General features: G+C 37.9%; 2 protein-coding genes across 11 annotated transcripts in view; one reads left to right on the top strand and one right to left on the bottom strand.

Annotated features, from left to right (window-relative positions):
- The window catches only part of LOC129697415 (ensconsin-like), a 104960-nt gene extending 102836 nt beyond the window's left edge, over nucleotides 1–2124 (top strand). For all 8 annotated transcript variants that reach the window (XM_055635929.1, XM_055635934.1, XM_055635927.1 and 5 more), the window contains one exon: nucleotides 132–2124. In XM_055635929.1, the coding sequence (XP_055491904.1) occupies nucleotides 132–142 (11 nt within the window). In that variant the 3' untranslated portion in view covers nucleotides 143–2124. The remainder of the gene's footprint in view (nucleotides 1–131) is intronic.
- LOC129697417 (uncharacterized) overlaps nucleotides 2120–14369 on the bottom strand; it is a 42824-nt gene continuing 30574 nt past the window's right edge. For 2 of the 3 annotated variants that reach the window (XM_055635938.1, XM_055635936.1), the window contains exons 10-14: nucleotides 12994–13122; nucleotides 11022–11136; nucleotides 9565–9699; nucleotides 5770–5895; nucleotides 2120–4354 (exon numbers count right to left, since the gene is read on the bottom strand). In XM_055635938.1, coding sequence (XP_055491913.1) covers nucleotides 4197–4354; nucleotides 5770–5895; nucleotides 9565–9699; nucleotides 11022–11136; nucleotides 12994–13122 — 663 coding nt within the window. In that variant the 3' untranslated portion in view covers nucleotides 2120–4196. The remainder of the gene's footprint in view (nucleotides 4355–5769; nucleotides 5896–9564; nucleotides 9700–11021; nucleotides 11137–12993; nucleotides 13123–14369) is intronic. The other variant, XM_055635937.1, reaches the window with a different exon arrangement.

The following is a 14369-nucleotide window of genomic DNA, read 5'->3' on the forward strand; positions in this document are numbered from 1 at the left end:
ATTGTTTTTAAACTTGATTATGAATATATTGGTTATGAAAAATTGTGTCTTTAAACATTTGATTCATGTCTGAATTCAGATTTGGTCAACTTACATTAATTTACGAACTGTGTTTTACGTTTGTGTTTCAGAAGTGATTTGAGAATGTTGAGCAGGAACAACGAAGTGTGGTCAGAGAGCACATTCACAATGATTGGAATTCTTTTTGCTTCACATCATAAAGGATTGCAGTGCCGCCATTTTAAGATCTAAAATTGGAAACTAACCACAACTGTGAGAACGGGAATATTAAATATGCAAAATGCGGGTAGAGAGATTCATCATTGCTAACTGAACTTCTAGATAATTCTGATCACTGGTTAATCGTGCTTAGTATGCATTGTATATAAACTGCTTTTCCAACATGCTGCTTCAGGGAATTGGCATTCTTTATAATGAGATAAGAATGACAATTGCAAATTTGTGATTGTGCAGGGAAGTACCTAAATTAGCAGTACCTTTATTTGTTTTGGAACCCTATTACTTGAATAAGCCTTGTTGTGCTGCAAGTAGTTGATAAAAAGCATCACATAGTTATTTACCAATTGCCACTGTGATCTCAGCAGAGTCCCATGTAATCCCTTAAATAATAAGTAGATCAGTTTTAGCAGTTTCACTGTTACCTCCTTTTCAGAATTTTTTAACACCAGCTACAAAAAATAATGTTGAAAATAGCGCATATAAAATTGAATTTTAATAGCAAATCTGTAATTGATAAATAAAGTACCTATTTTACACAGATTGGTAATTATCAAAGCAATTTTGAGGCCAATTAATCACAATGAAGTATCTCTAATATATTACTACTGATTCAACTTGTGAATGGACAAGTGGTTGTAATGCCTTATGGTCCGATAGAAAATATACTGGGAAATTATGTACTTAAATGCACGCTTTCAATTGCCTTATCATATGAGGCAATTTAAAATGTTTTATTAAGTATTTGTTTTTGCTTGTTTCAGAGCAAGAAACCTGGTATTAAAGATGGCATTCCTCTCTGTGACTTTCACTTACTAGATTTGGAGGCTTTAAATTTAATTCATTTGTATGTTACTGCACCAATGAAATTCATAATGATCATCTCAAGTTTGCTGCTAGAAAGCATGACTATTAAACCTTGCACTTTTCCCCTTTTTTAAGTACTACTGAAACTGAAATGATTGCAGACTGGATTAAATATAACCAGGTATCAGCTTGTTTTTCTGCCCAGGCATTATGAATAAAACACCTTCATGGAAGGATTTGCATTTGTTCAGAACATGAAATTAATGTATGCAGTAGGGTAATTTAAGGCCAAATGGTGTATATTTTGTAGTAAACCGTTCGTCTAAGATTTGAAAACCTTCATCCATCCAGAATTATAAGAAAAGCCATTTAGTGAGTTGTTTAATAATCATTGTATAGCTGCATATTTTCTATTTTTTCTGTACTCTCGTATCTATGTATATAGAAATTATTTAAAAATTACATTCTTAAATTTGTTTTTGTTGTAATCTGTGTAGATTATGTACAAAAACATGCTTTTTGAGTTATTATGTTAAATTCTAAATAGATTTGCAGTTGTAAAGGGATAGTTGCCTCTAAACTGATCAGATGTGATTTATTGCTAATTTTTACAACAGGAGTGTTTCAAATTTAATTTTTCTAATCCAGAGAATGCTGAAAATTTGACTTTTTGTATCTCTTGTGGTTTAAATATGCTGGACTAAATGATTTTTAATATTAATTTGAGGATGGCCAGCATCTGTTAGACAGTTTACTATATGAGAAATTGCAATGAAAGCTCAGTAAAATCTGCACAGGTTTGAAGAGAAATGACCTTTCATCTTCCATAGTTCTGCAATTCACCATCCCACCTGAATTTTGTTATCTGAAAAGATCAAAATTTAAAGGAGACCAGTTTAATAATTTACACAAATAAAATGCAATAAAATAGTTTCTGTAACAGTCTGTATGGCAACATCGATTTGTAGTGTACCTGTTTGAAAACATTGTCTTGATTGCACTTTCCACCATTTTGAATGATGCACTTGGATTACAAATTACACTTTTACAAAAATGACGAAAATAAAGAAGTTAATTGTGTTCATTGTGGGTTTTTATAATACACATATGCTGAAAGATGCACACAAATATCAGTTCACATTCAGTCATTTTGTGTCTTCACTGTATTTTCATGTTGCTGCATGATATTCCCTGCTTGTAAGCCCTTGTATTTTCCATGGCAGCATACTTTGAGCAGTAGAATCGATAAACTAGACTTTATCCATTGTTTCCCTTTCCAGAACATTGACAAGCAAATGGCTATAATATCAATGGTTGTAGTATCACTTGTTGTGCAAAGCAATACCACCTACTAAAAAGTAATTTTCATATTTTAATCAGTAATTAGGCAAAGAACATAATCACATCAGAATTATTGTTTTAACACAACATAGTATCGTTTATTGTCATTTGAACCTCAAACGAAGTTCAAACGAAATTTGGTTTCTGCCGTCATACAACAAGAAAAGAACCAAGACGCACACCAACACAATTTACACAAACATCCATCACAGTGAATCTCCTCCTCACTGTGATGGAAGGCAGTCTTGTCTCCCCCCTGCTCTCCATTCTTTCATAAAAACATGCTTTGAAAAATTAATATCTTGACCCAATATTTTTTGTGTTCTGGAGGTTTACCTCTACAGCAATGTTCATACCCATGCCCCTTCATGCTCATCATATTGCCAATCAGGTATTTGCATCTGTTCAAAGTATACATACTGAATGCTGCAAATTGACTAATTAAGTTTGAGATTCTTTTTCATTTCTTAATAAAAACGAAAACACCATATGCTGTTTCTTTAATGATGCCAGTTGGGAGAATATTACGTGAAAGCTTTTACAACTTAAATTAATTCTATTGTATCATTGGTAAATCATAAAAAAGCAGACTCAATTCAAAATTAAATTCTCATGCCTTTTGTTTAATTTGGTCAACTTGTATTCAATAGACTTCTAATATACCTATGGTGTCAGATATTAGCCAGTATTGTAGATCTATTCATCTTTCTGCGACATGTCCATTCCCATTGATCATTTCAACACACCAATAAAGGTGTAAATCTCTGGAAACATTGACTCTTAAGTGCACTGAGATATTATTGCCGCAGGTTTAGTAATGACACTGACTGAGACCACTTGCTATTTCTACCCTTTGTAAATGATGGGTCAGTAATTTTCTGGAGCATCTTCCATGCTTTTCATCACCATCTTATGAGGGAAAGCAAAGTCATGGAATGTAAAAACATAGAAAATAGGTGCAGGAGTAGGCCATTGCTGAGTGTAACTGACACTCAGTTGTCAACAGCTGCACAAGTAGTACCAATGGTGAGAACAGAACTGATTCAGCTCTAATTTTAAGCTCACAACACAACATGGTCTACATAAAATGAGAATTGTGCTGTCACTGTTTTGAGAAATTATATCATAAGTTTTAAGTTATTTTCTGAAATATACAGCTTTCCTTTCAAAATTTGCAATAGGTACAGAATGGTGTGAAGCTTAAGAATATGTAGTTATAAAAAAAATGTCAGTTTAAAAATAATTATACGGGGGGAAAAAATTAGGAGCTTAAAAGTTTAGAAAACAGTTTTGGACCAAGGCTACGTTTATACAATTAGCTTTGTTGTATGCTAATCCTGTTATGCAGTTCATCAACTTTGTGCAAACCTTTAATACTAAACTCAGTAATAACTATTAAAATCCACACCCTGGTTTATGGAGCAAAGTAATATGTTATTACTCAGTAATATGTGTATTATTAGAGTAGAATTGAAATGTTCTGTCCTAAATTGCGCTATTATTATGAAACCATCATCTTGACCCAATCTCTTATTCTATTATTGCTATTTGTGGGTAAATAAATTATCTTGCTTCCTACTACAAAATATTAAAAGTATGAGAGAGGAGGAAAAAAAACTTAGTCCCTCTCTCATGAATATTATTTCAAAATTGCTTAATGAATGCACCAACTTTTAAAATTTACTAATACCATTTTTAAAACAAGCATAATTGTCAATACTTAATGAACCTCAGGTAAACGTAGGTCCAAAAGTGTTCCTTTGCTTTTTCCTGTGTTCTTCATGTTCCAGCTGACTTCAAAGTTGGTAAACTCAAGTATTCTCGTTGGTTTTTTGATGTTTTTGCTGTTCCTCGTTGTTGTGGAATAAAACCGCTTGGAGCAGTTCTTGTGTTTCAGACGTTTGCTGACAAACCCTTCTCAGTTGCACCGTCAGTTCAGTTTCATCAAACACTGCTACAAAATAAGGATCTGAGAAATTAGAAAATGTGAATTAATTGAAGGCTATTCAAAAGAACATGGTTTTAATTGTTTGCAGCCTATTTTACATCCTCTAGAGTGATGAGTCCGTGAGTAAATGCATTATGACGTGGAAAATGCAAGTTCAGTCTCTGATTGTTCCAAGGAGATGGGTGAACTACCTTCTTGTACGAATTAAGTAGAATAAGCAGTTTGATGTAGCTAATTAATTTAAAAGCAACTTCAGAGGACAGTCCAGAATTAATTATGTAGGTGCTGGCTGGAGATACAAACAAAATACAGTAAAGCTCTGAAAATTTGCCATCCCAAAAGCTCAGCCACAGGCATTCAAGATAATGTTTACAGTACTTTCCATTTCCGTGGTTCCACCCTTCCGTTCTGTTTACCAGGGACCCAGTTCTCATGTTCACTTTACACTCATCCTAGTTCCCACATACCATTTCCATTTGCTTAATTTGTTAGAAAATATCATACTTTGTAACATCTTTAAAAAAGTGTATCTGGAAATGACATTCAATAGCCTGAAAAATCTGCCAATCCAGCACCACCAAAGTCCCAAGTGTGCTGGAGGATCTGAATTCTCCTGTTTATTAGATTCATTTACAGTAAATTAAGCAGATTGATCCTATTATACTTTAGGGTGCAGAAATACATAGAGAGATTTCCGATGGGTGGCAGCATACACACAAAAACTTTTTTGGAATGAAAAGAAGCAAGACTGATCCTTTTAATCAGATGCCTCAATGACAAATATAAATAAGTAGTAAGATTAAGATTGTCTACTTGACATCCTTAATAACATTTTCCCCACCCCTACCCCACATCATATTCATGTCATATATTTGTATGACAATCCCTACCCCAATCTATATGTACCATCTACTTTAATTTCAGACTTCCTCAATCTCCTGCATCATCCCAGTGAGATCCACCTCGCATACTATTTCTCAGTAACCTTTCCCCCCTGTCGCAATCACGTACACCATTACGTGTCGCAATCACGTACACCAACACAGTTGACAGCTGTGATAGGAATGAACTCGAGCTTTCCTTGGGATCCAATGAAATCTAGTCCATCTGAATTTTCCACCTGAAAAGATAGTGAAAACTGATTTGATAAATAATTTTAAAAGCAAAGAAGGGTTCTCACTTAAGCAGATGAAACAAAAAAGGCCAAATAATAACGCTTGTTTCAAAGAGCCAGTGCAGATAGTGAGGAAGATTTGTTAGTTTCTATGAATATCTGAAATCTTTTTTCCATGTAATAAAAAAGTACCATGTAATGAATAAGGCAGTGTAACCAGGAAGAATTCAATCAGTGTAAAATTTAATCTCAAGTAAAATAAGTAATATCAAATAAAAATCTACAAATCAACTTGTGGAAGATGAAAGTTGCTGTTTTTCACCTTTATTTAGATTCCGTAAAGTTAAAAGGCCCAGATGTTGAAATCTAATTTCTTGATGTTGGAGGAAATGTAAGATGTAATCAACAATCTCCTTCGTATGTGGTCTCAACAACAAGGTAAACATTTCTGTATTGGAGACAAATTACATGAAGAATTATCCTCAGTCGCTGAATTCTCTTTTAAACACATTCATGATATTGAAATGATACACCTACTGACAAGTATTGAAAGAATAACATTGTTACAATATTGACTAATGACCTCTGTTCAGTCTTAGAGGCATACGGTATTGGAAAGGGCTCTTTGGTGCAATGCGTCGTGTTAAACAAACTGCCGGTTGCATTTGACCCATATGGATTTTAACTTTTTACATCCATGCACCTATCTAAATATCCTTTAAACGTTGCAATTGTGCCCGCCTAACAATTCCTCTGGCAGCTCGTTTCACAAAACTGGCATCCTCTGTGGAATAAGGTGTCCCTTAGGTTCCTCTCTAAACATTTCCTCCCTCACCTTGAATTTCTGCTCTCTAGTTTTAGTCTCTCCTACCCTGAGAAAAAGAGTGATTATTCTCCTTATCTCGGCCCCTCATGATTTTTTTATACCTTTATACAGTCACCTCTCAACCTCCTAAGTTTCAGGAAATTGTTTCAGCCAGTCCAGTTTCTCTTTATTACTCAATCAAGCTCTCCAGTTCCAGTATCATCCTTTTCAAATCTGCACCCTTTACAGCTTAATCCTGTACCTAGGTGACCAGAATGGCACACTATACTTCAAGTATGATCTGGACAATATCTTATTGGGATGTAACATGATGTCCAACTCTTGTATTTAATCCCCTGACCCATGAAGGGAAGCGTGCCAAATGCCTTCATCGCCCTATCCCTGTCACAGCTTCCAGGGAATTATGTACTGGTAACCCAATGCCTCCGTGTTCTACAGCACTTTCCAAAGCCTGTCACTGTTTAAGTCATGCCCGAATTTAAGCTACCAAATTGCAACACTTCACATTTATCCATATTAAATCAGATCCGACAAGCCTTGGCCCACTTTCCCAGTTGTTCCAGACCCTGTTGTCATCTCCGATAACAAAGATTCACTGTCTACCATACAACTAAATTTCATGGTATCTGCACAGTTACTAACCATGCCCACTACATTATCATTCAAATCACTAATATAGATGATAAGTAAGTGGTTCCAGCATTGATCCCTGCAGCAAATCTCTGGTCTCCAATATGTAAAACAAGCCTCCATTATCACCCTCCGACTTATCACTAATCGCCTACCATTTGAGACCTTGTCAAAGGTCTCGCTAAAGTCCATGTAGACGATGTCTACAGCCCTGCTTTCACCAGTCCTCTTGGCCCCCTCTTTTAAAAAAAACAATAAATACGCAAGATACTATTTCACACATGGCTATCCCTAATCAGTTTTTGTATTTGCTAAATGCAGGTAGATATTTTCACTGAATCCCCTCCAGTAACTTTTCCACCACTGGCATTAGGCTCAACAGCCTGTAGTTCCCTGGCTTGTCCCTGCAGTAATTAAATACATTCAACATTAGCCACCCTCCAATCTTCCAATATCACATCTGTGTTGAACAACGATACAAATATCTCTGCCAGGGCCTCAGCAATTTCTTCTCTGGCTATATGACTTAAGATATATACCTGTCAGGCCCTAGGGATTTATCCACGGAATGACATCCAGCACCTCTTTGTAATACAGTTTTGTTCCAGGATATTGTTGATGGAATTTAATACAGAGAAATGTGAAGTGTTGCATTTTGGACAGTCTTAACATGGGCAGGACCTACACAGTGAATGGTAGGGCTCTGGGAAGTGTTGTAGAGCAGAGGGATCTAGAAGTGCAGGTACATAGTTCCTTGAAGATGGTGTCACAGATAGATGGGGTGGGCAAAAAGGCTTTTGGCACATTGGCATTCATCAGTCAGAGCATTGAGTATAGAAGTTGTGTGTCATTTTGCAGTTGTATAAGATGTTCGTGAAGCTAAGTTTATAGTATTGTATTCAGTTCTAGGCACCATGTTATAGGGAAGATGTTGTTAAGTTGGAAAGGGTGCAGAGAAGATTTACAAGGATGTTGCCAGGACTTGAGGGTCTGAGCTATAGGAAGATGTTGAGTAGGCTGGGACTATTCCCTGGAGTGCAGAAGGATGAGAGGGATCTTATAGAGGTGTATAGAATCATGAGAGGAATAGATCAGGTAGAAGCCCAGAGCCTCTTGCCTAGAGAAGGTGAATCAGGAACCAGAGGGCATAGGTTTAAGGTGAAGGGCAAAAGATTTTATTGGAACCTGAGGGGTAACCTTATGCAACAAAATACTAAACATGACTACTTTAATTTACATGATATTGCTGTATCCCAAACATTATGGTGCCCTGAAATGTGGGGACTATGTATAAACACAGCTGTAATTTCTACATGGTGAAACCAAAATGTATAAAAATACCCTTTAATAAAATCCCACACTGTGCACATTAACCACATGTGATTTTTTCTATTACAAATCTCAAATTGTGGAGTACAGAGTCAAATAAATAAATGATGGGTCTTTGTCCCAAACATTATGGAGGGCACTGTACCCGATCTATTCCTCTCATGATTTTGTACACCTCTATAAGATACCCCCTCATCCTCCTGCATTCCATGGAATAGAGACCCAGCCTACTCAACCTCTCCCTATAGCTCACACCCTTTAGTCCTGGCAACATCCTCGTAAATCTTTTCTGAAAACTTTCCAGCTTGACAATATCTTTCCTAGAACTGAATCTTTGCTGAGAACTGAACACAATATTCTAAATGCGGTCTCACCAACGTTTTACATAACTGCAACATGACCTCCCAACTTCTATACAGCAATAAGAGGTCCAATGTTTCCCCTTATCTAGAAGGGCCATTTTCAAAGAGACGTATTATTGATAACTCATTACTAAATTAAAGATGTGAAATTTAAAAACATTATTAATTTAGTTATTTTAGTTTAGAGATACAGTGTGGAAACAGGCCCTTCCTTCGGCCCACCAAGTCTGCACCGACCAGCGATTCCCACACATTAACACTATAACTAACACTATCCTATACACTCTAGGGACAATTTTACATTTATACTAACCCAATTAACCTACAAACCTGTACATCTTTGGAGTGTGGGAGGAAACCGAAGATCTCGGAGAAAACCCAGGTCACGGGGAGAACGTACAAACTCCGTACAGACAGCACCCGTGGAAGCACTCTAAGGCCGCAACACTACTGCTGCGCCACCATGCCACCCTTGTATTCTAGAAAGGCTCATGTAGTTCTTCCTCAAATTTGGTGCTATACATTTGAGGCACAATGTAAGACAAGAGAAAGTTGTTCACAATTCCAAAAGCTAGAGGTGAAATATTCCTTGCTGATTTAGCAAACTGATAAGTAAATGGAATTTGACATTTAAGAGAAGCGTTTCAACTATAGGTGTGGTCTGATCAGGACTTCATGGAGCTTGTTCTGCAATCCATTTGCCTTAACCTGTTCACTGCCAAGTTTTTCTTTCACTATGAACCATGACCCGAGTGGTGGCACTGAACAGATTAATGTTTGGGCATAACATTATGTTTGAACACAGCATGCCTCAGTTCACACTTATTACCGTGCTCACAATTCTTAACTCAGAATTAATCTTTGCTGTTTTTTGGAAAAGAAAAGTTTTCCACCAATTATTTTTCCTACAATAAAGACTAAAGTAATAGTCTAAATTCATGTTTTCATTTAACCATTAACATTTCTTTACCATGTACTCCAAGGTGGCAGATTATACATGCTGCTTGGAAGGAGAGATCATTATTTTCAGACTGAGCCGTGAGAATTAGTAGATGAGCTACTGTGTTCACATCTAATTCTTGTATTATTAGTGTTCTTATTGGTTCTGGGGGGGAAAAAAAAAAACAATCTATTCAACATCTATAATATCCTGATTGCATACATTCACATCTCGCCACAAAAAATGCATTGAAAGAATGCCGTTTAGCTCAAAGCAATTCAGCTGAGTCATATGAGTGGTTTGCTTTGCTACCTTTACTGAGTTCATCCAGTACTTTGTTTTTTGCACGAGGTTAGAAACATAGAAAATAGGTGCAGGAGTAGGCCATTCAGCCCTTCGAGCCAGCATCGCCATTCAATATCATGGCTGATCATCCAAAATCAGTACTCCGTTCCTGCTTTCTCCCCATATCCCTTGATTCCGTTAGCCCTAAGAGATATATCTAAAGGGCCTGTCCCACTATATGAGTTTACCCAAGAGCTCTCCTGAGTTTTAAAGAAAATCAAACTCGTGGTAAATACGTAGAATGTACGTAGCGGGTACGTCCGAGCTCGGGAAGTCTCTTAGCGGCTCGTAATGCTAACGGCAGGTACTCGTGGAAACGCGGTAAGCTCATGAAGTTTTTTCAACAGTGTGAAAAATGTCCACGAGAGCCCCGAGTACCTACGAACGGATATTACCGTAATTCTCCGAATTTGAATCGGGGAAACTCAGGAGAACTCTTGAATTACCTTGTACAGTGGGGCAGGCCCTTTACTCTCTCTTGAAAACATCCAGTGAATTGGCCTCCACTGCCTTCTGTGGCAGTGAATTCCTCAGATTCACAACTCTTTGGGTGAAAAGATTCCAGCATCTGCAGTTCCTTTTGTCACCAATTTACATTTTTTGCTTTGTTGCAAACATAAATAGGAGCAAAAGGAAAGAATTTTAAATTTATTTATTTCTACTCTAAACACCCTACGTTTAAACGCAAGATTCAATTTCATTGCCGTTTTCATATGTATCAATATAAATAGGTGTTCAATTAGATCAAGGCCTTCAGTACCAGTACCAAATCAGAAAAATACAGCAAAGAAACTGGTCATCATCAACAGATGTAGCCACCCTTATCTCTTTTCATTTACGTTTTGCCCTTTAGTGTTGCTTCACATTGCACTGCCAATTTCAGCGATCAATTCACTTATACCTGCTTCTCCTATGAGGTGAAATCGAGTTTCAATGACCACTGCTTTTAATCCTTTTCTAATCTAATTAAAAATATACTTGCATTTCTGAGGGGTTTATGCAGTGATGTTCACTTTACTCTAAGAGATTGCATTAACAATTTAATTATATTATATTAAATGCTTAGCTTTCAAAAAAAAATATCACAGTCTCTGCTGATATAAATTGCTGCACAATCACAAAGGATGCAATAATATCCTCACCTTGCTTTGTGAGCTCAGCAATGCAAGCTGTCACATGCACCAAGGTCTCAGTGTTGACACTAAAGTACCTGAGGGCCTGGAGCAGAGCTGCAGCACATCGACTGTCAATAAAAGCCTGAAACACACAAAAAACGTTATTTAATTCATCAAAATCCAAAATTAGGGGCAAGGACTGTTGTGCCCCTTGGTTTCGTTATCCTATGGTAATCCTGTGGGTCTCCCAGAACTACTGATTTCTCCAAATATTAAGCATGGTGGAAAAAAAGAGGTCCACAATTTCCCCACCTGATTTTCCGCACTACTCCCCACCACCATTAACACCACCCCAACAATCCCCAGGCACAAAGAAAATCTAAAAAGTTTGCAGAAAACGTCCTAAGGTTGTAGAATCGCACATCACAGGAACAGACAATTGCACCCGTGACATCCATGCTGACAATCAAACTACCTATTTATATTAATCTAATTCACCAGCACTTGGGACTGTGGCCTTGACAATTTGAGTTCTCATAGAAATATTTAAATGTTGTGAGATTACCTGCCTCCACCACCCACTCAGAAAGGGCTATCCTTAATTCCAACTTTCTTTGGGGTGAAAAACGTCTTCCTCAGATCCCCTCCAAACCTCTTAAGGGTCTGGTCCACTTGACGATTTTTTCGGCGAATGCCAGCGTCATATCAGTGTCGCCAAAAGATTTTGAATATTTCAAAATCCAGCAACACTTGAAAAAACTCTGCACGTCATACGTCATCACGCCGCATCACACCACAAATTATTCGGTGACCTGATACGTCAGTCAATGATGCCGGCAGTCACTGAAAAAAAATCGCCAAGTGGGACAAGCCCTTTATCCTAAATCTGTGCCCTCTAATTTAAAAAATGTCTGCTCGTTGAAAAGTTTCCTATGTATTTTATCTGTGCCTCTCATAATTTTATATTCTTCGATACCCTCTCCAGTTCACATCCTTTCTATCGTGCGGCAACCAGAACTATGCATATGCATTCAAAGAGTCATAGAGTGATACAGTGTGGAAACAGGCCCTTTGGCCCAACTCGCCCACACCGGCCAACAATGTCCCAGCTACATTAGTCCCACTTGCCTATGCTTGATCCATATCCCTCCAAACCTGTCCTAACCACGAATCATCTAGCTGAGACTTAACCATAGTGTAACAATTAGAAAGGTGTAACAATAAATATATATGTGTAGAAATGAACTGTAGATGCTGGTTTAAACCAAAGATGGACACATAAATCTGGAGTAACTCAGCGGAACAGGCAGCATCTCCGGAGAGAAGGAATGGGTGACGTTTCGGGCCGAGACCCTTCTTCAGACTGAGAGTCCCATGTCTTTGGGTCTCGACCTAAAACGTCACCCAGTCCTTCTATCCAGAAATGGTGCCTGTCCCGCTGAGTTACTTCAGCTTTTTGTGTCTATCGTCATAATAAATATATATACTTAGGGTAAACAGTTCGGGTCCCAGTATCGATCCCTGTGGCACACCACTGGTCATAGACTTTCAGTGACAAAAACAACCCTCCACCATCTGCTTCTGATGCCAAGCCAATTGTGGATTCAATTTGTCAACTAAATTTGATCTCATGGGCTGTAACCTTTCTGACATGGGACCTTGTCAGAGACTTTTTTGAGGTTATGTCAGCCACAGTCCCCTCATCAAAATATGCATGCTATTACTTGTTCCTGCTCGCTGACAAAATTCATTAACGCTCCAACACATAGTGTAACCGATCCTCAATTTATTTGAGGGAATTTATTTATTTGCATTCTCCAACATGTTCACTATTTGTGATTTCCCTCCTTCAGTGCAGTGCATAAGCTGGTGAATATAACATTAAGATTCAATCCCTAGACTGCTGCTTGGTTTTCTATTATTGTTCCTGCAATCACAATTCAGAAATTGTGCTTTGTTCCAAGGAAAACTGGCGTACCTTTAAATTGCAGGAACTTACCTGCTGAGTTTCACTTCTGGCTAATTTATGGATGATGGTAGCACCAAGATAACTGATTCCAGGATTTGTTTTGTGAACTAGCAGTAGCTTTCCTAAGGTGTTCAAGATATTTTCTGACATAATAGCATCCTGTAAATAAAATAAAACTTTTCATCAACTAAAATAATATTGTACCACCTAAGCTTCATAATTTCATTATTTTCTTTAGAAATCAAGCCATTTATTTTTCAACAATTCATGTTAATACTTCAGATTTGTCCAAAAAAATAAATAGGAATATAAGACTTGGAGTACAACATTCAGCCACTTGATATTGCTTGTTCATTTACTGGTCTATGGTTGAGTCACTTTGTGTCAGTACCCCTTAATATCACTAAATGGCAAAAATCTATTGACTAATTAATTGTCACTGTTAGCCTTTTCCTTCTGAGTACGAGTAAAACCCCAGTAATCTGGCCAACTTGGGACTCCGGTGGTGCTGGATTGGCATTTTTTCCACACTATTGTATATTATTCAAATGAATACCCTCATCTATTGCAGGTGTTCTAGGTGCCAACAGCTCTACATCAGTGAGACCAAGCGCAGGCTTGGCAATCGCTTCGCCCAACACCTCCGCTCAGTTCGCATTAACCAACCTGATCTCCCGGTAGCTCAGCACTTCAACTCCCCCTCCCATTCCGAATCCAACCTTTCTGTCCTGGGCCTCCTCCATGGCAAGAGTGAGGCCCACCGCAAATCAGAGGAGCAACACCTCATATTTCACTTGGGCAGTTTACGCCCCAGCAGTATGAACATTGACCTCCAATTTCAAGTAGTCCTTGCTTTCTCCCTCCTTCCCTTCCCCTTTCCAGCTCTCCCACAGCCTACTTGTCTCCACCTCTTCCTTTCTTCTTCCCGTCCCACCCCCCCCCCCATCCCCACATCAGTCTCAACAAAGGTCTCGACCCGAAACGTCACTTGTTCCTTCGCTCCATAGATGCTGCCCCACCCACATTTTTATCTACCTTCGATTTTTACAGCATTTTTGTCTACTTTCCGATTGTTCTTTCTTAAACAACCAGCACTTTGTGTCTATGTTTGACCTAATCCTAGTTGGATTAATTTCATACTCAACACCCAAGGGATATCAAAAATTATTGGCCAGAACAGTGTCAACATTATATACTTCCACCACGTAATTTTACATTATTTTACAGAATAATCTTCCATTGCTATCAGCCTCACCAATATGCTTAACCCCCCCAAATCCATAACATCCATGCTCTTCATCACGGGTTTAAGAGTTTTCCAAGCGTGATTAGCTCACAATCATGGATGATTTTGGGCTCTGTCTACTCAACTTGAGGTTGTTAAATCTTATGTGAACTTTCAGTAG

This window comes from Leucoraja erinacea, chromosome 5 (assembly GCF_028641065.1).
Source record: "Leucoraja erinacea ecotype New England chromosome 5, Leri_hhj_1, whole genome shotgun sequence".
NCBI lineage: Eukaryota > Metazoa > Chordata > Chondrichthyes > Rajiformes > Rajidae > Leucoraja > Leucoraja erinaceus.